General features: G+C 43.7%; 1 protein-coding gene and 1 long non-coding RNA gene across 2 annotated transcripts; both read right to left on the reverse strand.

Annotated features, from left to right (window-relative positions):
• Positions 1-3,429: 3,429 nt before the first annotated feature.
• On the reverse strand, positions 3,430-10,255 carry TRIML1 (tripartite motif family like 1). The gene is made up of 6 exons (XM_004597841.4): positions 9,678-10,255; positions 9,337-9,432; positions 7,782-8,012; positions 6,967-6,989; positions 6,697-6,794; positions 3,430-4,310 (listed from the first exon to the last, which is right to left on the reverse strand). Exons 1-6 carry the CDS (start codon positions 10,125-10,127, stop codon positions 3,757-3,759), a joined length of 1,452 nt encoding a protein of 483 aa, XP_004597898.2. The 5' UTR covers positions 10,128-10,255; the 3' UTR covers positions 3,430-3,756.
• A 561-nt stretch (positions 10,256-10,816) lies between these two features.
• On the reverse strand, positions 10,817-11,778 carry LOC131481433 (uncharacterized). Its single transcript, XR_009246329.1, has 2 exons — positions 11,654-11,778; positions 10,817-10,882 (listed from the first exon to the last, which is right to left on the reverse strand). It is a non-coding gene; the product is annotated as an uncharacterized LOC131481433 (long non-coding RNA).
• Between the last annotated feature and the right edge of the window lie 14,232 nt (positions 11,779-26,010).

The raw sequence follows: 26,010 nt of genomic DNA on the forward strand, positions 1-26,010 counted from the left end.
TTTTCTTGCAAATTTTTTAATTGTTGCTCATGCAAAGCTAGAAGAATAAGAATAGTTTAGACTAGGCCCCGCACGACAGCGTAGCAGTTAAAGTCCTCGCCGGGATCCCATATGGGCATCGGTTCTAATCCCAGCAGACCCGCTTCCCATCCAGCTCCCTGCTTGTGGCCTGGGAAAGCAGTTGAGGACGGCCCAAAGCCTTGGGACCCTGCACCCATGTGGAGACCTGGAAGAAGCTTCTGGCTTCAGATTGGCTCAGTTCCAGCTGTTGTGGCTGCTTGGGGAGTGAATTATTGGACAGAAGATCTTCCTCTCTGTCTCTCCTCCTCTCTGTATATCTGCCTTTCCAATAAAAAATAAATAAATCTTTTAAAAAAAAATAGTATAGACTGACCCTTCTCGACACACCCAAAATCTGTGGTGGGTCCAGTATAGTCAATGGTAAAGGAAAGTGCCACTCAGGATGAATTTGCCAGAAAAGAAAACAGGCTTACTTCTTTAGCAGTATAGATCCCTTTAAGACAATGAAGAAAAAGGGAACTATCACCTGACTTTCACTACAATTAAATGTAATGCATACTAACTTAAAATACTTTATCATTTTCATATGCTTTCATTCAAAAAAGTGATATTTTTTGGTGAGAAATATTGTCATTTTTGATGTGCGCTTCTGAGACTTTCTTTAAAAGATTTACTTACTTATTTGAAAGGCAGACTGACAAAGAAAGCTAGATCTGCCATTCTCCAGGTCACCCCCCAAAAACAGACAACAGCTGGGACTGAGCCAAGTCCATCCATATTTCCCATGTCGGTAGCAGTGACTCAAGTGTTTGAGCCATCATCTGCTGCTTCCCAAGTACATTAGCAAGAAGCACCCCATTATGGGATGTGGGCATCCCAAGCGGCAGCCTGACGTGCTGCACCACAATGCATGTGCCTCTGATGTCAAAAATGAATAGAGTCCATCTGATGACATCGCTGATAGGAAACAAACTGGTGTTGGGTTCCGCTCTAGAGTTCTCTGTCTGCCTTTAGGATGAAAACCTAAATCACAAACACAGAGAAGGAACGGGAGCATTTTCAGGGATTCCAAGACTGTTTCGTGTCTGTCTCCGTGCCTTTGAGACGCAAAGTGAAAATGTATAAAGTTGAAAGACAACAGATGTGGATCAATGCGACTGAAGAAACAAACCCTGAAATATGACCTCCCTCTATGGCCTTGCATGCTGAGTAGCAGATTCAGTTGTCAGTTATCGCCCATCCTAGTCTTCAACTCATACTGAAAGAAAGAAAAGAGGGGAGGGAGGGAGGGAGGGAGGGAGGGAGGGAGGAAGGAAGGAGAGAGAAAGAGAAAGAAAGAAAGAGAAAGAGAGCGAAGCAGGAAGGAATCCTACATGGGCACCAGTTCGGGTCCTGGCTCCGCCACTTGTGATCCAGCTCCCTGCTCATGGCTTTGGAAAGCAGCAGACCATGGCTCAAGCTCATGGGCCCTTGCACCCATGTAGGAGACCCAAAAAAAGCCCCTTGCTCCTGACTTCAGTCTAGCTCTGGCTGTTGAGGGAAATTTGTGATACTCAGCATTAGATGGAAGACCTCTCCTCTGTCCTTTCCTTTTCACTGTAACTCTGCCTTTCAAATAAAAATAAAACACATCTTTTAAAAAATAAAAATTAGGGCCTGACACGGTAGCCCAGTGGCTAAAATTTTTGTCTTACAGGTGCCTGGATCCCCTAGGGGCACCAGTTTGTATCCCAGCTGCTCCACTTCCCTTCCAGCTCCCTGGGAAAGCAGTCGAGGACAGCCGAAAGCCTTGTGACCCTGCATCTGTGTGGGAAACCCAGAAGAAGCTCCTGGCTCCTGGTTTCAGATCGGCTCAGCACCGGCTGTTGCAGTGACTTGGGGAATGAACCAGCAAATGGAAGATCCTTTGTCTTTCATTCTCTTTATAAATCTGACTTTACAATAAAAATAAAAAAAATTAAAAACTAAGTAATTAATTTAAAAAATAAAAAAAAATTTAAGCATGTGATGAGCTTTTTTCCCAAAATTTTTAGGAATGACACTGTCAGTGTTGCTTAGGTCTAACTGATTGTCTTGTCTGCTTTACCATTCTGCCTTCTCTGAGTAGTAGGAGACGGTAAAGGAGACACTGCCTGTGATTAGTGATGTTCTGCCATGTGAGTAAAGAATTCCATCACACATCACTCTGGATAAGATGAAGAGGAGGGAAGAATGAGGAATGTGAGTGCAACCTTCTACCCACCAGAATGTGGTCTGACACCAGACAACAGGAGCTCAGCCAGAAACCTGCCCTTAACACTGAACTGCTGAAAAGTAGCTTCATTTGGCCTACCAGAGAGTGAAAACCTTTAAAATATATATTTTTTTCATTTACTTTATCAGAAAGACAGAAGGAGAGACAGAGAGAGAGAGATCTTCCATCTACTGGTTCACTCCCCACCTGGCCACCACAGCCAGAATTGAGTTGACCCGAGGCCAGGAACGAGAAGCTTCTTCCAAGTCTCCAGTGCAGGTGCAGGGTCCCAAGGCTTTGGACTGTCCTCCACTGCTTTCCCAAGTCATAAACAGGGACCTGAATGGGAAGTGGAGCAGCCGGGACACAAACCAGTGCCCAAATGGGATCCCAGCAGTGCAATGTGAGGATAGCCACTAGGTTACTGTAATGGCCACTGAAAGCCTTCTTAACATGAACAACAAAAGCACAAAAAAATAATTTAATACAAGGTTGGGTGGAACTCCTTGGTATCATTGTCAAGATGTATTTATTGAATAGAAACTTTGTCATCTTCTGTTATACCAACAAACAACAGAAGGTGCCAGTCTCTTGTGATTATGGTAACACAAGTGATATTATTCTGAACACATGAGCTGTGATGAATGCAAACACTCAGGCCTCATGAATTAGAGAGAAAAGTAACTTTCAGAGAAGGCTGAGTCCTCAGTTCCTATCACCTACCCTGGAGAGCAGGACACATGTACCAGAGACCTCAGGAGGTCTGGGCTGCCCCAGTCTGTAGAGCTCTACACGCAGGACAAAGACACAATATTAAAAGAGTCCAGTGAAGGGACTGGTATTGTGGCACAGAGGGTCAATCCACTGCTTGCAGTGCCAGAATTTCGTAGAGGTGTAAGTTCATGTCCTGGCTATTCCACTTCTGATCCAGCTCTCTGCTAGTGCCATGGGGAAAGCAGAAGAAGATGGCCTAAGTGTCGGGGATTCTGCTGCTGAAGTGGGAGACCTGGAGGACATCAGATCCTGGTTTTGCCCTTATTCAGTCCTGGCCTTGCAACCATTTGGGGAGTGAGCCAGCAAATGGAAGTTCTCTCTGTATGTCTTTTCCTCTTCTTGGGTAATTCTGCCTTTCAAATAGATAATTGGAAAAAAAAAAAAGAGTCCACTGAATTACATATACTTAAAAATGGCATGTATTTATAAAGCTTGGCCTAGGTGGGATACAAGGTAAGAAAGGCTAGTTCTTCCCCTATGATTTGGGTGACAGTACACACACGGGGTAGCCTGAATGATGAATTAAGTTAGCAACACAGGATATGAACAGCAGTGTTGAAGTTGATTGTCTAATAGGAATGTTCAATGAGGGCGCAAGTCAATGGAAACTCTTAAGGAGGGGAGTTGCTCAGATCACCCGATATTCATACTGTCAACGCATTAATCATCTTAATCAGCAGTCATTTGTTGGTTTTAGCCCACATTCTCAGGGAAGCTCAAGGCATTGCTCAGGCACGGCTGTTCAGTGAGCAGATGGTAAGAGGGTCTGTATTTGTTCCTTCATTTGGGAGACAAGGGGAAAAGATAGGCCTGAGGCCTAAATTTTGGAAAGAGACTGGCGGGAAACTGTAGATGAGGGACTCATCTGTCACATTATAGAATGCTATGTGTCCACATTCATAGTCTAAGAAAACACCAACCCTGTGTACAGGCTCTTTAACATGCTGGCCTTTTAAGGGGGATGAGACCCAAAGACTATAATCGTCTCCGATTTTCAAACCTATGAGTGAGAAAAGGTCGCCAGGGGGCTTGGGGAGGTTCCCCTTTCTGCTCACTGAGTCCTTGCAGATGCCTACTTCCCACTCCGTCTTGTTGCCCACTTCCACCTCCCAGTAGTGCCTCCCAGTGGTGAAGATCTGAGCACCCAGCACCGTGGCAGACTGGTCAAATCGCTCCGGGTTGTCAGGCAACTGCTGTCGCGTTGTTCCGTATCGCACACTTTTCAGGTCCTCAGACAGGATTAGATAGGCGTTGGCTGTGGCTGGATCCAGGGTTACCTCCGCTGCAAGATGAGGAAAGAATGAACCCTGTGGCCTTCCTGAAAAGCCTTATATATGAGATAGGATTTTAATTAGGTCCTTAATATTTAGTCCTGTGTCAGGCACGCACAACAGCATAGCGGTTAAAGTCGTCGCCTTGCATGCCTGGGATCCCATATGGGCCCCAGTTCTAATCCCAAGCAGCCCCACTTCTCATCCAGCTCTCTGCTTGCGGTCTGGGAAAGAAGTCGAGGACGGCCCAAAGCCTTGGGACCCTGCACCTGTGTGGGAGACCCGGAATAAGCTCCTAGCTCCTGATTCCAGGCTTTGGATTGGCTCAGCTGCAGCTGTTGTGGCCGCTTGGGGAGTGAATCACTGGATGGAAGATTTTCCTCTCTGTCTCTCCTCCTCTCTGTATATCTGACTTTCCAATAAAAATAAATAAATCTTTAAAAAAATACTTAGTCCTGTGTCTTAAAATACAATTCAGGTGAATATAATGGAAGGGAAATGGGTTGTCAGAATCTCTGAACTGCATGAAATAGAATGAATCTTTAAAAGCAAACAGCAGAGAACACTTGTTGGCTTCGCTGGGAAGAGTGAGCAATCTCTGAGAGCAGAATGGAAGCAGTGCTGTTGGGAGACGGCTTTAGATCACAGCTCCATATTCTCCCAAGGATACCTGGCTTGTTTGTCAGCCAGGGTGGGAGGAAAACAAAAGCCGTTGCATTTGCTGAATTCCTCGCTATATGCTAAGTTGCTTCTCTTTATTAAAGATTTTATGTATTTAGAAAATGCAGTATGACAAAGAGACAGAGACAGGGACAGAAATAGAAAGCCTTCCATTCACTGGTCTATGCCCCAGCAGACCCCAGCTGCTGGCAGGGGCTTATTACAGCCCACAGCCAGGAGCACAGACCATGCGGATCTCCCACATGAACACAGGTGACCGAGCACTTGCTCCATCCTCAGCTGCCTTGCAGACACATTAGCAGAAAACTAGATGGGAAAAAAAGCCGCCTGGACTCACACGAGTCCTCCAATGTGGAATTTCAGTGTCACAAGTACCAACTTAGTCGGCTGAACCACAACTTCAGCTCCCACACCAAGCAGCTTCTATGGATTCTCATCTCATCGTTGTAATTTTCCCCATTTATATAGAAAAGGATAATAGGCTCACAAAGTTTAGGTCACTTCACCAAGTTATCAAGTCCTTGAACTGCAATTTCTCAACAGCATTTTTCATCATGCCACGCTTGAGGCACAGCCTCCTGTGAGTTAGTGGAAGCCCCCATGAGCATTTGATGAAGCAATTGATAAAACAGAGCTTCACAGTGACACAGGAAGGTGGTCATTGAAGGGCCTCCAATGTTTACACTCCATTTGCACAAAAACCAAGTGCCCGAGTCATATAATTTTATATTTTCATTTATAAGTCAAAGCCCAACTAATTATTTGTTAAGATTGAATTCTGTCTCCTCAGTTTCACTGAAAATTCTCCAAAAGCAAAGTTAACATCTGTCTCGCTCATCACCCTAGCAGGCTCACAGCCCAACAGCATAAAACTCAGCACACAGTAGCAAGTACCAAGTACCTACTAAGTGTGAATTTCTCTGGCCTGCGTCTGGGGACACGATGGTCCACAGGACAAAACCAAGAAACAATGCTGATCCCTCTTCATCTTAGACCACCTAGATAACTGAACATTCTCCAAGGATAGAGCCTCTTTGAATGTTCCTTCCCTGAGATGAAAGAGTTGAAATTGGCTTTTATCTTAGTGGGAACCGAGCTAGAAAAGAAGACACTTCTGCATGAGGGCTGAGTACCTGCATGCGAGTGTGTATGTGTGGGTGTGTCCGCACATGTGCAGCGGATGGAGCGGACAAAAAGAAAACAATACAAACGAAAGGCTAGGACTCCTTAAAAGGCAAACAAAGCCGGTGAAACATCTCCCCTGGCCACTGGCTAAGGCTCTGCTTGGAATGCCTAGCACCTACTGGAATGCCTGGCTCCAGTACCTGCCCTGCTCCACATTCTAGCTTCCTGAGAATGCATACTCTAGAAGACAGCAGGTGAACTCTCATCCGGGAACCAAGCCAGCTAATGGGAGTTCTCTCTGCTTCCCCTTCTCTCTCTCTCTCTCTCTCTCTCTCTCTCTCTCTCAAATAAAAGCTTTAAAAAGAGCACCAGTCATGCTCCACTGCTTCTGCCTGCCCAAACACAGAAACAGTCTTTGGCTCCAGCCTTCCCTGGTGTTTGTGGCTTGCTCGGGATGCCTGAGAACCTGGCGTCCTATGGTGGATATTTCACAAGAGAAGTGGCTATCCAAGCACTGTCCAAGCACCGCTTACGAAATGCTGGAGTTAGCTTTGGGCCCCCTAGGAACTCTGCCAAGTCCAACTGACTTACAGCTGAATTTTCGTAGCATCTCTCTCATTCCAGTGACGCGGCACAGACTCAGTTCTGTGGTGGTGGCCTCTGGACACTGAAGCAAGAGCGACTCACTCCTGAAAAAGAAGAGTGACCCCCAAGCTGTCCTTGGCACACTGCATACCTTGCTCCCATGTGACAATACATCTCATTTGCCCCAGTCACCTAGACAATCCCTTCCACATTCACAATCTATTCCATCACCACCATATATATCCAAATCTTACATAAGACAGAACGGAAGCTTACCTTTCCAGTGCTACTCTCACTTCCTGAGGGCAGAAGAGAAAAGTGATTAGCACCATGCATTCTAATCACTAGTGAAAACTGAGCCTTTGCAAAATCCACAGAATCTGCTTCCCAGGGCCCCAGCATACCTTACATGGAAGCAGGAAATAAAGTGAGACTAAGCCTATGTAAGTGTGGAGAAGCTGTTTGAGAGATACTAAAAAGTAGCGTTCTCCAGAACTGGTTCAGGAAAGTGATTTGAAGCTGGAGATAACCCACATGGCTTATATTTCAGACGATCCCAGAGAACACAGTACGCCCGAGCGGCAGTAGGGAAAAAAATTTGGTGAGGAATGCAGGCAGAATGGATGTAACATCTGGACTCTACCACCATGGAGTTATCTCATAGGTTAATTGCCTCACCGCCTTGCGTCTGAATTACCATGTCAATGCTACTATACCTTCATTCTGTAGATGACAAACACCTGTAGCTCGTATCTTACTAATACCTTCACCAGATGTCTGTGAAGATGAATGTACCAGCACATAGTAAGTGCTAATGAACAAACTTAATAAAGTAGTTGACAAAGCTGAGCTGCAGAGGGGTAGGCGCAGAACAAACTGGAGTCCTTTTCAGACTCACTTGGGACAGAACTTCTTCTGGCGTTTTCACCTCTTACTGGCATGTAAACAATCAATTACTTCGGCACATTGCTTTTGGGCTAAAACTGAGATTTTTCAAGTGAGGAAAATGTATTTCCTTGAAATACTATAAGTTTGTATACCTTTTTTTTTCTCATGAATTTTCCCCGTACACTCACAAAGTTTAGTCTCACCTCAAAAGATTCTATGGTTGAGTTCTGAAATGCAGACTCGATCTGCCCAATCATCTTGCTTAGGCTTCTGATTTGCTGGGTCAGCTGGATCTCACTGTCCCTCAGTTTCTTCACGTTTTCTCTCTCTTCCTTTTCCAGTAACTGAAGCTGTAGCTGCTCCTCTTCCTTCAGGAACTGTTGCATTTTCATATACTCTGACACAACAACTTGTTTACAAGTCTCTGTCTCTTCCTAGCACACACACACACACACACACACACACACACACAATGTAGTGAGGTTAGTAGCAGAAACACAACTGTGGATGCTTAATCCTCACAAAGATTCAGAGTTCTGCCGTGATAATTCTTGACTCTTGATACATACTTAGTCTACTGAGTACCAGAGTGGAGAAGTTGATGTTTTTGAAAGTATGCATGTGTGCTGCATGATAGCAAAAAAAAAAAAAACAAAACAAAACAAAAAAAACAAAAAAAAACACCTCAAAAGTTTTACTTCCAGGAGCCTGTCAGTATAGTGGAGAAAAGCAAAAATAACGCAAATGGCAGCTGCTGACCAGTACTATGAATTTAAATAGCAAAATGAAGGAAGAAAATTATGAAAGAATGGTGTGTTTCTTTACTCAACAAATATTTATCTAATGAAAAAGACTTTGCATTTCATACAAAGGAATAGAAATATACATCTCTCCCACTTAAGAACTCAAAGTCTATTGAGAGAATCAGATTCACTTATCTTTTTATAGCTAATTAAACATTTAGTTCTTTGCTTTAACTATTTGGCAGCTCAAATCTAAATCTGTGACTAATCTTGAATATAATTCAGCCTACTATTTTGCTTTTCTGCCCCCTTGTCTTTCTTTTTAGTGTGTATTCCCTTGTTTTTCCTGAAATCATTTGAGGTCATCTTTTTTAAAATTTATTGCAGGACCTGGGATGGTGGTGTAGTAGTTTAATCCTTGTCTTGCCCACACCTGGATCCCATATGGGCGCCAGTTCTAATCCTGGCTATTTCACTTCCCACCCAACTCCCTGCTTGTGGCCTGGGAAAGCAGTCGAGGATGGCCAAAGCCTTGGGACCCTGCACCCACATGGGAGACCTGGAAGAAGCTACTGGCGTCTGGATTTGGATCAGGTTAGTTCCCGAGGGATGGCCACTTGGGGAGTGAATCAACAGAGGCAAGATTTTCCTCTCTGTTTCTCCTTCTCTCTGTATATCTGACTACCCAACAAAAGTAAAACGTCAAAAAGATGTTTAAAAAATTTATTGCCATCCCATGTTATGTCCGTAAAACTATTATCCTAAATAATTACAATCAGAGTCTCATAATAAAGTTCGTTAGGTGCACAAAGCAAGGGAGGAAACATGTCTGCTTAGAAATGAGGGAATTTGAACTGAATCTTGAAACATCCAAGTGGACAAGTCAAGCAGGACAGGGATACTACTATGTGTATACTGGGAGGAAAAAAAACCGTTCTGATATGAGGTATGCCCCTTATAGTTCCCTTCAAAATACCAATGACAAATAAAATCCAAAAGTAAGAGCAGTACTAACCTTACAGAGTATCACTCTCTCCCTCTCATGGGTCAGTATAACCTGAGCTTCCTTTCTCTTTTTACGCAAAAGATTTAGGATTTCATGGAGTTTTTCCTGTAAAAAAAGAGAAACACCCTGTGGCAAACAAGAACAGCATCTGATCATGGAGAGACCTTGACAATGCTATCTACAACAGGATGCCTGGGACTCTAAAAAACAGATAAACATGGGGTCCACACAGGTTTCTGGCATGGTGCTGGGGAGGAGCATCATAATTGACACGCATAAAGAATATTATGGAAGTTGAGTGACAGAACCTGATTTAGATTGGGGGATTTCTATTGAGCAACCGATCTTACTTTATGTTGTTCCTCAGCCTCACTTGAGAGATACACTCGGTTTATTCCATGACATGGGATTGAGAAAGAATTTGTACTCTGCTCATCATCAGAGAACACCTTAGTAGTTGCAGCAGTTACTGCTGCTGCTGCTGCTCCTACTCTCCCAAAGTTGCCTTGTTCGTCCTCATTCTGTGACACCTGTGATCTGAGTTGCCTGCCAATAGAGGCCAACCTTCCCAAACGCTCATTGGGCTGGAAATGGGGGCCGTCCAAGGTCCTCCAGCACTCAGGACAAGATAAAGGCGTGTTATGTTCCTCCCAGCTCTTGAGGAGACACATCAGGCAAAAGCTATGCCCACACTCAGTGGTCACTGGGCTGTTGAAATAGTCCAGGCAGATGAAACAGGTGAGTTCTTCTCTGAGATTTTCCATCAAATCTGCGGTAGACATTTTCTCTGCGGTAGACATCAAGCTTATACCTATATTCTGGGATTAGAAAAGTCTTCCCTGCAGTTCGGTTGTTTTGAATAACAAGTGGGTGATCAACTGCTATGTTGTTATTACAGGAATTCTTACTCTCCCTGTGCCTGGCTCCACCAATCTATATATACTCTCCCAAAACAAAGCCAATTATGACTCAATGTGGAACTCCTGTACACAGGGTTCATCATCAACCACAAACTTTTATTGAATGTTTCACTATGTAACCCATGTGCTGAAAACTAAGGAGACTTGCTTCTGTCAGATTATTTCAAAAGTGATTACTGTGTATAAGTAATATCATAAAACTGTTACAACATCAATTGCAAGATTGAAGACCAAGGACTTTGGTGTAAATCACTAAAGATATCTGAATTATCATGGTCTCTACTAAGGTCTGAACTGCAATTAGGTCTAAATATTTTGGGAAATTCCACTAAAGCAACTTAGTCAAGAACAGAAAGAAAACTAGAATAATACATTCTAGTTTAGTTTTACGTTAGTTTTATTTTCATATTACATTCTAGTTTAATTAGCCTTTTCTCTGACAAAAATTCGCCAAGTACTAGATATTTTTACTTAATTATATTCATCCCAACAAAATGAGACTTTAGACATGTGGTGGATTACCAGACTCGTATTAATTACTCCATCCTATAGACCAATGCACTCACCTACCTGTCTCCACGGAGAAGTGTCTCAGGCAATGTTCTTCCTGGCAACAGCCACAAGAGGCAGTTATCCTGTGGAATAAATAAAAAGAATTTATGTGTACATATGCTTTTTTTTCATTTTAACTCTTTAAACATGCCCAAACTAGCCCTTCTCAAACGAAATAATGGAAATAGGAAAGAAAACATAGACACATTTATTTTAGCCCTTGATAAAGTAAATATCAGAGTGGAGAAAGTATATAAGACAGCCACTGTGATTAGTGTTAAATGCTGTAAATACACCATGCCACAGGCTTGGCCCACCTTCCACATACTGTATGCCAAGAAGTGAGAGTAAAGCTCTCCCTCAAAGTTGGACCACTAAGTTCATCATTTGATATGTAGATTTTCAGCTTGTCACACTCCCATTTAGCAATCTTCCCTACGTCTCCACTATCTAAGTTATTTCATTAATCTTTTCCTGACTTGCATGAATAAAATAATCCTTTCCCACTGATGTCCAACAGGATGCTGGGGATTTTCTTATCTTGAGCTTTGAGAGAAAGATTTCTGGCCCAAAATTATTCTTCCTCTATTTATTTCCTCCCTGTCAAAACTCACCTTCCCAAAGTCTTAATTCAACATGTTTTAACCATGTATTCTTTACATAATATTTGTGAATTATTGAGACAAGAAATTTAAACTAAGAAAGATCAGACCAAAGGGATGCTATTTTAAATAGGAAAGATGGACAGCATCATGAAACCTATATCACTTAAGTTGTTTCTAGGCTACTAAACACCCCTAAACTATTGCTACTAGTTAGTATTAAGTATTTAACAAAAAGGAAAAAACACTAACTTTCAACACTGAGAAAGGAATTTATGGGTTATCATCCCCGGTCAATGTGCTACTCCCACATAAACCCAGAAAAACCCTTTAACACTGAACAAAATCATTAAAATAAGCCTTGTAATAGAGTTATGGCAACATCACAAAGCAAGTATTCCAATTGGGAATATAGAGGGAGTGGCATATTCTATGTTCAGTTCACACTGATCTTTTCTACCCCACTTCCTCCTTTTAGATAAACTCCTACGTTTCATAATACAAATGTATCTTATTTATCTATGAGTAGAATAACTTTTTATGTTGAATCAGGAATCAACTTATCTGGAAGTTTCAAATGAACAAACAGAATGACAGAATCAGTCATCTGTCTAGCTAGAAGACAAAAGAAGGGCCAATCCAACTACCTTCTACAGATGATGAAGAAAACCAAAGCTAAAGTCAATTGAATTGATTCCCTAATACTTATTAAGTCAGTGGGATCAAGATAATAAATTTAGTCTCCTATCTCCCAGATATTCTTTTGTTAGCACAGTGCTCTGAATTGCCTCTATTGAATAGTAAGTGGATGACAATTTACAATTATCTCAATGAAAGGAATATCACTCAAATTCTGCCAAAAGAAAATAAGACAGCTGTAATTACAGTGTCATAGTGTGACACGTACTTGAAATCACTCACTACAGTCGCTGTTGGGTTATACAAGCTCCCTTAACCACCTCTTTGACCACTTAACCACTCCTCTTAACCACTTCCTTTATAGATGAAATAAACTAGATTTGGACTGCCATTCCAAAATATTTTACAGGTTATTTGTGTTGTGCACATTAAGCTGATGTTTGACGTGCCTGAATCCTGTATGGGTACCAGTTCAAATCCCATGAGCTCCACTTCTGATCTGGCTCCCTACTAATGCACCACAGAATCTAAGGATGGCCAGGATCCAGTGAAGCTTCTGGATCCTGGCTTCAATCTGGTGCGGTACAGATGTTGCAGCTGTCTGAGGAGTGAACCATTAGACAGAAGATCTATCCCTGTGTGCTCTCTCTCTCTTCATCTATCTATATATAGCTCTAGCTCTGTCTCACTTTCCTGAAATTCTCTCAAATAAATAAATCCTTAAATGTATGTGTATGTGCGTATGTGTGGTGATTCTTAAGGCACTACACTGCTACACATGATTTATGAGGTCAACAAATCTAGCAGTTTTTCTCTGGCCTGTCTCCTCATGAGGAGGCAATAGTAGGGATAGCGTAAGAGGTCCACAGTCAAAATTATCACCATGGTAAAGTTAGAGTTTGAACTTGCAGAAAAGAGGAACTTTAAGCACATTGTGAGGATTTGTTATTGTGAGGCAGTGGAATGCATGGAGGCTTATATGAAAACTATCTTGCTTGAAAGACTTGTTTTAAAAACACAGCCATCATTTCATACTGGTCTGGAAGACAGTATTTATTATCCAACAAATAAATTAGGAAATGTTGGGATGACTAAATGGACAAGTGAATAAAACTGAATCGTGACCTAGCAACTTTTCCAACGTGCATTCCAGAAGGATGTGTGTGTACGTGCGTGCGTGTGTGTGTGTGTGTGTGTGTGTGGAATATTGTTGAGTGTCCTAAGTGTCTATTCTCCTTGCCTGTAGTTATGGATTTCTACTATTTCATTTCTTTTCTATTGCTTTTTCATCCTTTCACTTTATTTCTGTATGTGTTTCAGTTCTTGATTATTACCAACTTAGGAGCATTGCTGTTAACCATGTAGACAAAGAATGGGGTATGCGAAAGAGGGGACAACTGATAACAGTGCAGTTTTTTAAAAAAAGATTTATTTCTTTTTATTGGAAAGGCTGATTTATAGATAGAAGGAGAGACAGAGAGAAAGATCTTCTACCCACTGGTTCATTCCCGAAGTGGCCACAACACCCAAAGCTGAACCAACCTGAGGCAGGGGAGCCAGGAGCTTCTTCTGGGTCTCCCATGAAGGTACAAGGTCTGAAGACTTTGGGCCATCCTCTACTGCTTTCACAAGCAGGGAGCTGGATGGGAAATGGAACAGCTGGGACAAGAACCAGTGCCCATGTGGGATCCTGGCTTCAGTGGCAAGGATTTAGCTACTGAGCCATCGCACTGGGCCCTACAATAAAAACTCTCATTATTATTAAATGGTCATTTTATTTATTTTTTAAAGCTTTATTTATTTTTATTACAAAGTCAGATACACAGAGAGGAGGAGAGACAGAGAGGAAGATCTTCCGTCCGATGATTCACTCCCCAAGTGAGCCGCAATGGGCCGATGCGTGCCGATCCGAAGCTGGGAACCAGGAACCTCTTCTTGCTCTCCCACGCGGGTGCAGGGTCCCAAGGCTTTGGGCCATCCTTGACTGCTTTCCCTGGCCACAAGCAGGGAGCTGGATGGGAAGTGGAGGCACCGAGATTAGAACCGGCGCCCATATAGGATCCCGGGGCGTTCAAGGCGAGGGCTTTAGCCACTAGGCCACTGTGCTGGGCCCGGCAAGGTATATTTCATGTTGTGCTCTTATCACAATAAAATAAAATACAGGAAAAAACTGCAAAATTCACAGCAAATGGGAGTATTTGCTATGGTAAGCCTGACATATCGAAATAAATGACTTTTTGCTTCTTTATTATGTAATTTTTATAGAAAAATATAGGTTTCCTTTTGCGGGGGTTACTTAACTTTTAATATGTCATCATTTATCCAGTAATATTTATTTATTTATTTATTTATTTTGGAAAGGCAAAGTAACAGAGAAACAAAAAAAAATATTCCATCTGTGTTCACAAATGTCCAGAACAACTGGCCTGGGTCAAGTTACGGCAAGGAAGCTGAAACTCCATGGGCCTCCATTCATGTGGCTGAAACTCAGGTACTTGAGCCATCATTTGGTGCTTCCCAGGCTGTGCTTTAGAAGCAAGCTGGAATGGAGGGCAGAGCAGGCTCTAGAACCCAGCGCACCAATATAGTATTAATACAATCAAAGCAATGTGCTTTTATTATTATTATTATTATTTATTCTATTTATTTGAAAGGCAGAGTGAAGAGAGATACACACATATACACGTTCACCTGTGAGTTCACTCCTGTAGATGGCTGCAAAAGCCAGACTTAGGCCAAGCCTAAGCAAGTAACAGGGGAACTCCATCTGGTATACCCCATAGGTGGGAGTAGTCTAAGTACTTAGACTGTTCTTTGCTGCCTTTGCAAGTACCTTCTCAGAGTGCTAAAGCAGAAATAGAGCAGCCAGCATTCAACTGGCACTCTGAAATAGGATCCCAGCCTTGTAGGTGAGGCATAACTTGCTATGCCACAATGACAGTCCCACAAGCACTGTCTTACCCACTGCACCACAATGCCCACTAGAGCATTTTGTCAATAGCAAAATATTGCAGAATAGGTGACAACCAAGAAATATAAGGCATGACATGCAGAAACCCAATTGATGAAGCAATTCTCTTCAGACTGAAGAATAAAAATTCTCTCTGAGAGTTGGTTTCACCTGTGGTATAATACAATTTTTCAATTGTTTGTGATTCCAATTGCAGTTTTTATTCATTTAGCTAATAAGCATTAAACCTCTGCTATAGAGTTCTGTGCTAAAAATGATATCATTGGGCCCAGCGGTGGCCTAGCAGGTTTGGCTTGAATGTGCCAGGATCCATATGGATACCGGTTCTAATCCCAGCGGCCCCATTTCCCATCCAGCTCCCTGCTTGTGACCTGGGAAAGCAGTCAAGGTCGGCCCAAAGCCTTGGGACCCTGCACCTGTGTGGGAGACCTGGAAGAGGTTTCTGGATCCTGGCTTCGGATCGGTGCAGCACCAGTCGTTGTGCTCACTTGGGGAGTGAATCATTTGAAGGAAGAACTTCCTCTCTGTCTCCTCTTCTCTGTATATCTGACTTTGCAATTAAAAAAATAAAATAAATCTTTTAAAAATGATATCATTATGACTAAAAAGGACTTCTCTTTGGGAGTGGCAAAAAAATGACCACATGAAAAGAGTATGTGCCCTAAGCTTGGCAACTCCTCTGTAGGGACACAGTCCCTGCAGGTGAGCACAAGAACCAAGAAAGAGAGCAGCCCAGCCCAGGCCAGGTTATGTGCCCCATGGATTTACCTTTGGCTCAGGTCCGGGACAATCTAGGCTGGAACAGTTCATATCATCCGCTTACAAACCCAAGAGCCAGAATGGTGTGTGGTTCATGCCAGGTCAGGCCGCAATACCAGCCAGTTCACATTAGGACCAGGACTGGGGGCTGGTTGCACTGGCTAGGTTGTAGCCCCCACCAGTGTGAGATGGAACAGGGGGAGGGCTGGGCCCGGCCAGGCTACAGCACCCATTGGCAAATGCCAAGATGAGGTGGGCCATACATACCAGAGAGGGCTGCAGCACCTAACTAGCACACGTGAGACCTGGGAGAGAGTGGGCGATCCTGATGGGAGGGGTGCAGCAGGGAGATTCCCTGCTGGGCCACTATTCCCACCAGTGAGCGTGAGAACTGGGAACTGGGGCAGATCGGGCCGGGCAGGGCTACAACACCTGTTGGCCTGTATGCAAGCTAAATCGGGGGCAAACCAGGCTGGACGGACTGTAGACTGTACCTACTAGTTCACGCATAAGCCAGAGGGGGTAAAGTTTGGTTGGGCTTTGCCACAGGAGCAGTTAACAGATGCTGACACGGAGAGTGGGGACGGGGGGAGGGGGAGAGGGTAAACTCTGTCAAGTTAAACTGCAGAACCACCTGGCGAGCACAAGATCTGGAGTGGCAGTTGGCTCATTATGGAAACAGTGGGCACAACCCTCTTGGGTAGTCATTCCGACCAGTGAAAATGAGAACCAAGACTGGGACTGGCATGGCTAGACAGAGAGTGGCATCTGCCAGCACGTGTGTGAGCTGGATAGTGAGGCTGGTTGGGTTGAACTAGGCTTCAAAGCCCATTGATATGTATGAGAACTGAATGGGATGTGGGACAGACAGGACCAATCTGCTGTACATCCTGGCAAGCACGGGAACCAGGGCGGGGGGCAGGTCCGGTAGGGGTTATTGTGGGTCACTCCGACTAGGCTACAACTCCCACTGGTGCACATGAAGGCTGAATGTGCGGTGGGCAGGATCAGGCTGGCCTTCAACACCCATTGGTTTGCTTAAGAGATGGGGCTGGAGACAGAACTGACCCAGTAATTGCAGCCACCAGTGTTCGTGTCGGCTGATGTGGGTGATGGACTGAGCCAGACCCTGTATTGGCAAGCACACACAAGAATCAGGTCAGGGATCACCTCAGATGAGGTTTCTTTGGGGATACCCCCCAAATGAACTGCTGGACTCAAAACTCCAACCATGCAGGAGATTGCAGTTTCCGTGGTCTGACTGTGGAATGCATGTGTCAGAGCTGGGCCTCCTCAGTGGCTTAGATGGGACAGTGTACAGCATATCCAGATGTAAACGGAAAATTTGGCAGTACACTGGAGCCTACAGAGGACACCTGGTACCATAACAGAGGACAGAGGACACAGCAAATTAATCAACTACCCCAGCCAAGTGCTGGCAGTGAATACCTGAGCCAGTGGGGACTCTAAGATTACGTCAGCTGGAGGATTCTGAAGAGATTTCATTATGACTGGAGTGACAAGACTGACAGCAGTACAAAACTGCTGAACTATCAAAACCTGTTGAGCAGGACCCTCAGAGCATGCCTGACATCAGGGACCCTGGGATGGTTGGGAGGTTGGGTGTGGCTCCTCCCTTCCCTTTCCCCTCCCTCCAGATACAGGAAGGAAAAAGGGAATGTCAAAACAATGTTCACACTCACCTTCCTTTAGCCACTGACCTTTGACACCCTAATTAAATATGTAAAAAGTATCAAAAATAAAATTTATACAATAAAAAAGAAGAATATGTGTCTTAATAGGGGCTGGATTTAAATTTATCTACTGCTTTGGAATTTAAGTGAGGTGAATATCGCATTCTTACTGTAATAATTATGGAAAACATGGAAGAAATGACATTTGATCTGGACTTTTAAACTAGGCTTGAGTACATTTCAGGTGAAGAAATGTACTACTACTAATTCAAAGTAAGAACATTGAGTATCTGAGACACAAAATACATGATCTTGGAGCGGTTCATAGTATCACAAATAATTTCTACAGCATTTTTTAATTTCAAAATACTCAAGGACCCAGTCAGCTTGGAAATATTTGCCTCTATACTGACACACCCAAGGTGGAGACCAGATTCATGGAGGCAGGGGATCCTCAAATTACAACATTTTGGACATGGTGGAAAGCTGCAATCCACGTACTTCTACCAAGTCACCTCCCTTCGTCATTGAGGGCTGCTGTCTGGCTGCTTGATCAACCGACACATCTTCATGTAAGAATTTAAGGTGACATGCTTTGTCAGTTGACTGCTTTCTAGTAAGTCTTTTATTGTTTATCCCCTTGTTTTAAAAATACAGTAAATGTTGAAAATTCACTTGTTCCAGGCTTCATGCTGAGTTACACACTTGGTAAAAAGGATGAAAAGCAAAGATAAAGCAAATGGGTTGAATTTGGGAGCCTAAAAGGAAACTTTTAAAAAATCAAACTAATATATAGAAACAAGAATAAAAAACACACCATCTAAATTTAAGATGGACAATTAAAAGAAAAGAGATACAGTCTCATTTCTTTCCCCTCATGATAGTAGGAGACATGAAGTCTAAGATTTAAGATTTCTGGAGAAAAATAATCTGAATTAATGCCATAGAGGTAGGATTAAAATCAATGAAGAATGATGGTAGCTTAAAAATAAAATACCTGGGGCCCGGCGGCGTGGCCTAGCGGCTAAAGTCCTCGCCTTGAAAGCCCCGGGATCCCATATGGGCGCCAGTTCTAATCCCGGCAGCTCCACTTCCCATCCAGCTCCCTGCTTGTGGCCTGGGAAAGCAGGACAGGACGGCCCAATGCATTGGGACCCTGCACCCGCGTGGGAGACCAGGAAGAGGTTCCAGGTTCCCGGCATCGGATCGGCGCGCACCAGCCGTTGCAGCTCACTTGGGGAGTGAAACATCGGACGGAAGATCTTCCTCTCTGTCTCTCCTCCTCTGTGTATATCTGGCTGTAATAAAATGAATAAATCTTAAAAAAAAAAAATAAATAAAATACCTGAATATGAGGATCACATGGTCCATGCCTTGCTTCTGAGAGGCCACTTTCACCTAATTGTCCAACAATTATTAAACATCTGCAGAGTTCTAGGTGTTGAGATAAAAACCGACAAAGTAGTGTTTGCTGTGCTAACCTAGCGGCCAAAATCCTCGCCTCGCATGCACCTGGATCCCCTATGGGCACCAGTTCTAATTCCGACAGTGCCACTTCCCATCCAGCTCCCTGCTTGTGGCCTGGGAAAGCAGTCGAGGACGGCCCAAAGCCTTGGGACCCTGCACCCGTGTGGGAGACCCAGAACAGGCTCTTGGCACCTGGCTTCAGATCGGCTCAACTCTGGCTGTTCTGGTCACCTGGGGAGTGAACCAGCAGAAGGTAGATCTTTCTTTCTGTCTCTCCTTCTCTCGGGAAAGCTAACTTTGCAATAAAAGTAAATAAATCTTTAAAAAAATCGACAAAGTATCACCCCATACTAGACTAGTACTTTATGGAGAAGAAAGCAAATGCTTATGCATATGCTTTGTTACCAATGTTTTCATGAACTCCACTTCTTACTCTTCTTAGGGAAATCTTAATACTTATTCCAGACTATCTCTTGCCATAAAATGTATGCTGAGAGGAAAATACATGAGATCAATACATACAAATGTACATCTCCCACTTTGATCCAGGTATTAAGCTCAGCACACATTGATTGTCTGATCACGGCATCCTCACCCTATGAGGCAGGTATTAATTTTAGCCCTATTTACAGATGAGAAAACAAATTCTAGTTGTGTAGTTTGTCTTCGATCCAGAGAGGCAGCATAATTATCTAATTGAATCCATGCTATTTAGCGCAGTTAGGCGGCCATGTCCAAAGAATGGGATGTGTCACAGCTGATGTAATCCAAAGAGTTTTGAAATTGTAGCCAAAGGCTGGTGTGGTAAGCAAGGATCCAGTCAAGTCAGTCTCTGAGAGTAAATGGACCCAGTGGTGACCGGCGCTCGATGTTCCGGGGCAGGGAGCACTGCTGCGGTGTTCACCTCTTACAGCCACAGCTATTAAGGTCAGAGAAAGCAGCATTTTGCTTTCTTCCGGGTCATCTAACGACATAGCTGTGAAAAAGAACAAGTGTAAGCAGACAAGATCCTTTGTGCCACCACAACTCCTTCTTGGACTCCACGGTGCGAGCCAAGGAAATGTGACTCAAGGCGTGAGGCTGTGTTACTATGGATGAGAAGGAAACCAAGGAAAGGTAGCAGAAGATGAGGGGTATTGTGGGAAAGAGCATGACAAAGGGAATGGAACCTTGCTAGCAGAGCAACTGGGGACAGAACACTGAGTTCACGGTGAAGGTCGGGCCAGGACACTGACAGCACACACTCATCTTCAGATACACTGTCATCTACAAGTCTGACTGTTCTTCCCCCCCCACAGCCTTCTGAAACTTCCTGTCTCCTAGATGTTTCTTAACTGTATATGTCAATCACGTGCAAAGGAGAAAAATCAACTAGAAATGCATGTGCCACCTGCAGTGGTTCTGAGGGAGTTGATATAAAATCCTAGATAATTTAGGGCATTCCATAGTGCTTCTTAGCATCACTTTGAATGTGTTAGAAATGCAAAATCCACGGCCCAGCGTGGTAGCCTAGTGGCTAAAGTCTTTGCCTTGTACACACCAGGATGCCGTATGGGCACCGAATTCATGTTCCAGCTGCTCCCACTTCCCATCCAGCTTCCTGCTTATGGCCTGGGAAAGCAGTCAAGGATGGCCCAAAGCCTTGGGACTCTGCACCTGTGTGGGAGACCCAGAAGTGGTTCCTGGCTCCTGGCTTCAGATCTTCTCAGCTCCAACCACTGCGGCCCCTTCGGGAGTGAACCAGCAGACAGAAGATCTTTCTCTCTGAACATCTGCCTTTATAATAAAAATAAAATAAAATAAAGATAAATCTTTAAAAAGAAGACTTTTTCAGGTCATTCTGATGTACTGTAAAATTGGAGAGCTAGAGGTTTGGGCATCACGCTTATTAATAGGTCTCCAGATATTTCTAATGTGCAATTAAATTTTACAAGTTAGCTTTAAAAGATTGGGTTTCAAGACACCAGCTGAGGGGCCGGCACCGTGGTCTAGCGGCTAAAGTCCTCGCCTTAAACGCACCGGGATCCCATATGGGCGCCGGTTCTAATCCCGGCAGCTCCACTTCCCATCCAGCTCCCTGCTTGTGGCCTGGGAAGGCAGTTGAGGATGGCCCAATGTATTGGGACCCTGCACCCGTGTGGGAGACCCGGAAGAGGTTCCTGGTTCCCAGCTTCAGATTGGCGCAGCACTGTCCGTTGCAGTCACTTGGGGAGTGAATCATCGGACGGAAGATCTTCCTCTCTGTCTCTCCTCCTCTCTGTATATCAGACTTTGTAATGAAAATAAAATAAATCTTAAAAAAAAAAAAAAAGACACCAGCTGAAAGTTAATTCTTTTGCCTTTCCCTAAAACCTTCTCTCCCTCTGAAACCTTCTCTCCCGCCAACCCCTACCCCTTATTACAGACAAGAGCTTCTGGCGTGAATGTGGGTTGTGATAAGCACTGAGAAGCCTAGAGCAGAAGAATTAAAGCCCCAGACAACTTCTATACCAAGTGAGAACTGTGGTTGGGAAGAAGGTGCGAAGTGACTCAGAAGATAAATCCACGTGTGAGCTGGCAAGGAAGGAACTCTGATTCTGGCTGTTACAAAAGGCCTGGCTGCAGTGAACTGCTGCTCCCCTTACTCCTTCTTCCTTCTTTTCCTTTGCAAAAAGCACAGAGGCTGCCTTATATCTATCCCTATTGCAACAAAGAGATCACTTGTGGGCCCGGCGGCGTGGCCTAGCAGCTAAGGTCCTTGCCTTGCATGCACCCGGATCCCCTATGGGCGCTGGTTCTAATCCCGGCAGCCCAAGTTCCCATCCAGCTCCCTGCTTGTGGCCTGGGAAAGCAGTCGAGGATGGTGCAGAGCATTGGGGCCCTGCACCCGTGTGGGAGACCCTGAGGAGGTTCCTGGCTCTGCAATCATGGCAGATTGTTGAACATTTTAGTAAATGTGCATTTATAGAATCAAATAGAGTTCTCTTAGGTTTTGCGGGTTTTTTTTTTTTATGGTAGGCTTCATGTTGAGTCACAACTCACAAAACTTTGCAACTGGTTGCAGTTCTCAGAAAAAAAAAAAAAAGATAATGGCAGTGGGGTGGAAAAAAAGAAACTGCCATCAATCTTCAAAAAGACAAGATGGCTAAAGCTTGGTGGTTAAGTATAAAAATGCAGAGGAGATAGTCACTCATAGATGATACCAATATTCTTGAACAACCAAGTGAATGTGGCTGCCTTAGACATGGGGCAATTACAAAGGTGCTCGTCCAGGAGGATCCTAAGTATACATACAGCACTCCATTTTGGACATGTTGACTTTAAGATGCCTGTATGATATCTGGATAGAACTTTCCATAAAAGCAGGGCCAGCACTATGGGGTAGTGGCTAACTTGTAATTCCAGGATCCCATATAGGTGCCAATTCAAATGACAGATGTTCCCCTCCCCAGATATCTCTCTACTAATGTTCCTGGGAACGCAGCAAAAGAGATCCCAATTGGCTGAGCCCCTGCACTCATGTGTGAGCCCCAGATAGAAACTCCTGGCTCCTGGCTTCAGATGGCGCAGCTCTGGTCATTGCAATAATTTGGGAAGTGAACCAGCAGACAGAGAATCCCTTCCTTTCTCTAACTCTGACATTCAAATCAATAAACCATCTTTTAAAAATCCAGATATAGATATATATATATGTATGTATAAACACATACATACATACAAGTATGAAGATCAGCTGTAAGATTAAAACTAGAAGTAAGGATTTGGCATATAGAAGGTAACTAAAACCTGGAGAACAATTACTCAGAAAGACTTTATAGAAACAGAAGTCCCATAGGAGGCAGGTGAAATGCGAAATTCAATTACATATCAAACATTCCTAAAAATTGCCCTCCAAGGGTAAGAGATCCACTCGAGGGCTAAAAATAGCATGTCCCCATAATGCAAAATACGGGTATTCTTCTGTGATAAGAAAATCCCTGTGGGTCCCTTGTGATTTTCTCCCACATACAGTGCAGAGACATGCAGCCAGGCACCAATGCAGCAATCGCTTTACCACCACAATCAACATTCACACTATTCTGCTCTTGGCTCCACTGGACTGGACACTATCTTAGCAAAGCTCATTTTGCTGTTCCTCTGTGCCTTTTGCCCTTGCCACCCTCGTTCACTCTCAATGCTTCCTCAAATCGATCATCACTTTCACTTCCCAGAAAAGATGATCCTATAGTTGCCATGTATTTTCAGTTTTACTGTTGTCAAAAGTTTGTACGTCCTTGACTATACGTGTGTGTAGACTTTGTAAAGGTCAACAATTTTTTTTGATAAGTATCCGGTTTGGGTTGTACAGGTAGGTACTCAATGTTGTACCCTCACATTTAGAAAAGCGATAGTATTTCTAGTTTGTGATTTGGTAAAATGTAAGATGTCTTTGATTTTACGAAATCACTTTTTACACAGTGGGAATGTAGATATTTGAAACAAAAACAAAACACCCTAAGATCAAATTCTAGATGTCAATGAAAAAGACACCAGTATATTTATTAAGATGCTAGCTGGGCCTTGAGCAAGATCCCTGTAAGCCTCGGGCACACACATCTGGTCATTTTGCCAGTAGACTTGCAGAAGAACTGAGCAACAAAGCAGGCACACAGAGGCCGACTCACGGCCTTCAATGGTAAGATGTCAGTCTTCTCCAGGGGTAGTAAAGGAAACTACGCGGGGTTTTTGCAGCTTCAGCACTCACACCCAGCTGGATCCTTCAGCAACGGCAAACTCATTTCACTAAGAAGCCGGTGATTTCCTTGCCATTCAGAGAAATATTAAAACCAGGTTCCTTATATTTTTGGATGCATAAAAATCTGTCAGCACTACTCATATGGTCTATAACTTGGCTTACAAACTGTAAGTCTAACTTAAACACCATTGAAACATAGGTGGAGACCTGGGATTCTAGCTAAAAACCCACACTTTTTTAAGACATTGCAATGTTCAAGAATTTTAGGTTGATTATATTTAAGTATATAATATCACTTATAATTTTGTTCTTGGGTAAATTATTTGGAAGACAGACTATTGAAATAGTAAAAAAAAAAAAAACAAAAAAACTCCAGCGGTGTTTGGCGCAGCAGGTAACATACTGCTCGGGGTACCCACCCCCGTATTGGAGGGCCTGGGTTTATGTCTCACCTCCTGCTGGAATCCAGCTTCCTGCCTATGTTCACCCTGAGAGGCAGCAGGGCATTATGGCTCAGACAGCGAGCTGGGGCTCTGCCAGACTGCAGCTGCTGGCTCCAGCCTGACCCTGTATGGACTCGTGAAGCCATTGGGAAGTGGACCAAGAGAAGGAGATCTCTCTTCTCTCTAATCCCTCCTCAAGAAGTAAACTAGCAAACAATTCTAAAACATTCAATGTAATATTTAAATTGTTAACTACAGACTGACTATATGAAGATCAAATGTATGGACTTTAGCGGCTAAAGTCCTCACCTTGCATGTGCTGGGAACCCATATGGGCGCGGGTTCTAATCCCGGCAGCTCCACTTCCCATCCAGCTCCCTGCTTGTGGCCTGGGAAAGCAGTTGAGGATGGCCCAGGGCCTTGGACCCTGCACACGTGTGGCAGACCTGGAAGAGGTTCCTGGCTTCTGGCTTCAGATCCACTCAGCTTTGGCCATTGTGGCCACTTGGGGGAGTGAATCATCGGACAGAAGATCTTCCTCTCTGTCTCTCTTCCGCTCTGTATATGACTTTGTAAGAAACTTAAATAAATCTTAAAAATTTTTTGCTTGATTTTTATAACAAGACTAAACCAAAAAACTTAAGGAAGCCTGTTTTCTGAGTTTGCTTTTATAAATACAACGCTTCTGAATAGTTTAAGCTAAAAAACACTGCCCTGTGGCACCCCCTAACCTAGACATAAGATTCATGTGTTACATAGGAAGGCCCTTGAGCAGTCATGGAAAACACCATTTGAAAACTAAGCTTTCCCTAAACCAAAATGATTTTGAAAGAACGGACAAAAAAGCAGTCTAAATGATAGGAAGAAACAAAGAATGTATTTGTTCTGCACTTGGTAATAGCTTTCGCTTGGAGCCACCAATCATTTTAATGAAGAAAGCGAGCTTTCATTTATCTGTTTGCCCAACAATGTTTATCTCCAGAAATGAGTCTGAGGGATTAATGAAAGCTACTTCAGGGAGTGAAGGGCGCCTTTGTTTTCAATATACCCTACCCCACCCCACCTCCCTTCCCACCCCCTCAGTTAGAGCTTCCTTGGGGAAGTTTTTGCAGATTTCCTGGGATATTTAAATAACTCCATTCATTCCTGCATCTCAGAGCCCTTTGTACTTCTTACTGGCTTTAGTGCTGCAGTTCTGTCATTTGATGCTTTAATCATCTTTCTCTTGCATCAGACTGTGCAACTCCTTCTGTCAGTGGTTTTCAAACTACTGATCACAACTTACTAAAAGATAAACTTTGACCGAACTTGGACCAGCAATTCATGAAACAGCCTAGGCGTCACAATAGAAAAAGTACCCTGTAGCTTCTGTTTTTCAATGTTGGTTTCTATCCCTTATGTTGACAGGATAGCATGAGGGTAGGGATCATATGTACAGTCAGATTTTCCCTAAACATTGTACTCTAAGAGTTTTGTACCTATGTAGACAAGCATAAAATTGCTATAAAACACAGGGCTGAATGACTTCAGCTTTGATCACCAAGCTGTATAAGATTCCCTTTGTGAAAGAAAATTTCACATCTAAAAATGTCTGGGGCCCTGGTGGCTAAAGTCCTCACGTTGCACACCCAGGACACCATATCGGCACTTGTTCTCATCCCGGAGGCCCCACTTCCCATCCAGCTCCCTGCTTGTGGTCTGGGAAAACAGTCGAGGACGGCCCAAAGCCTTGGAACCCTGCACCCGTATAGGAGAACTGGAAGAGGCTCCTGACTCCTGGCTTCGGATCAGCTTAGCTCCAGCCCTTGTGGCCACTTGGGGAGTGGTTCAGCGGATGGAAGATCTTCCTCTCTATCTCTCTTCCTCTCTGTATATCTGACTTTGCAATAAAAATAAATAAATCTTATAAAATGAATACTGGT

Source organism: Ochotona princeps, chromosome 11 (assembly GCF_030435755.1).
Source record: "Ochotona princeps isolate mOchPri1 chromosome 11, mOchPri1.hap1, whole genome shotgun sequence".
In the NCBI taxonomy this organism is placed as follows: domain Eukaryota; kingdom Metazoa; phylum Chordata; class Mammalia; order Lagomorpha; family Ochotonidae; genus Ochotona; species Ochotona princeps.

What these genes read in the sequence shown, in the direction of transcription:
- TRIML1 (XM_004597841.4), bottom strand. Translation starts at nt 10,127, where the DNA reads ATGTCTACCGCAGAGAAAATGTCTACCGCAGATTTGATGGAAAATCTC. An exon ending in AGGCTGAGGAACAACATAAA is followed by an intron (nt 9,433 to 9,677) that starts GTAAGATCGGTT and finishes CTTTTTTTACAG; the next exon opens with GAAAAACTCCATGAAATCCT. An exon ending in GTGAGAGTAGCACTGGAAAG is followed by an intron (nt 6,795 to 6,966) that starts GTAAGCTTCCGT and finishes CTTCTTTTTCAG; the next exon opens with GAGTGAGTCGCTCTTGCTTC.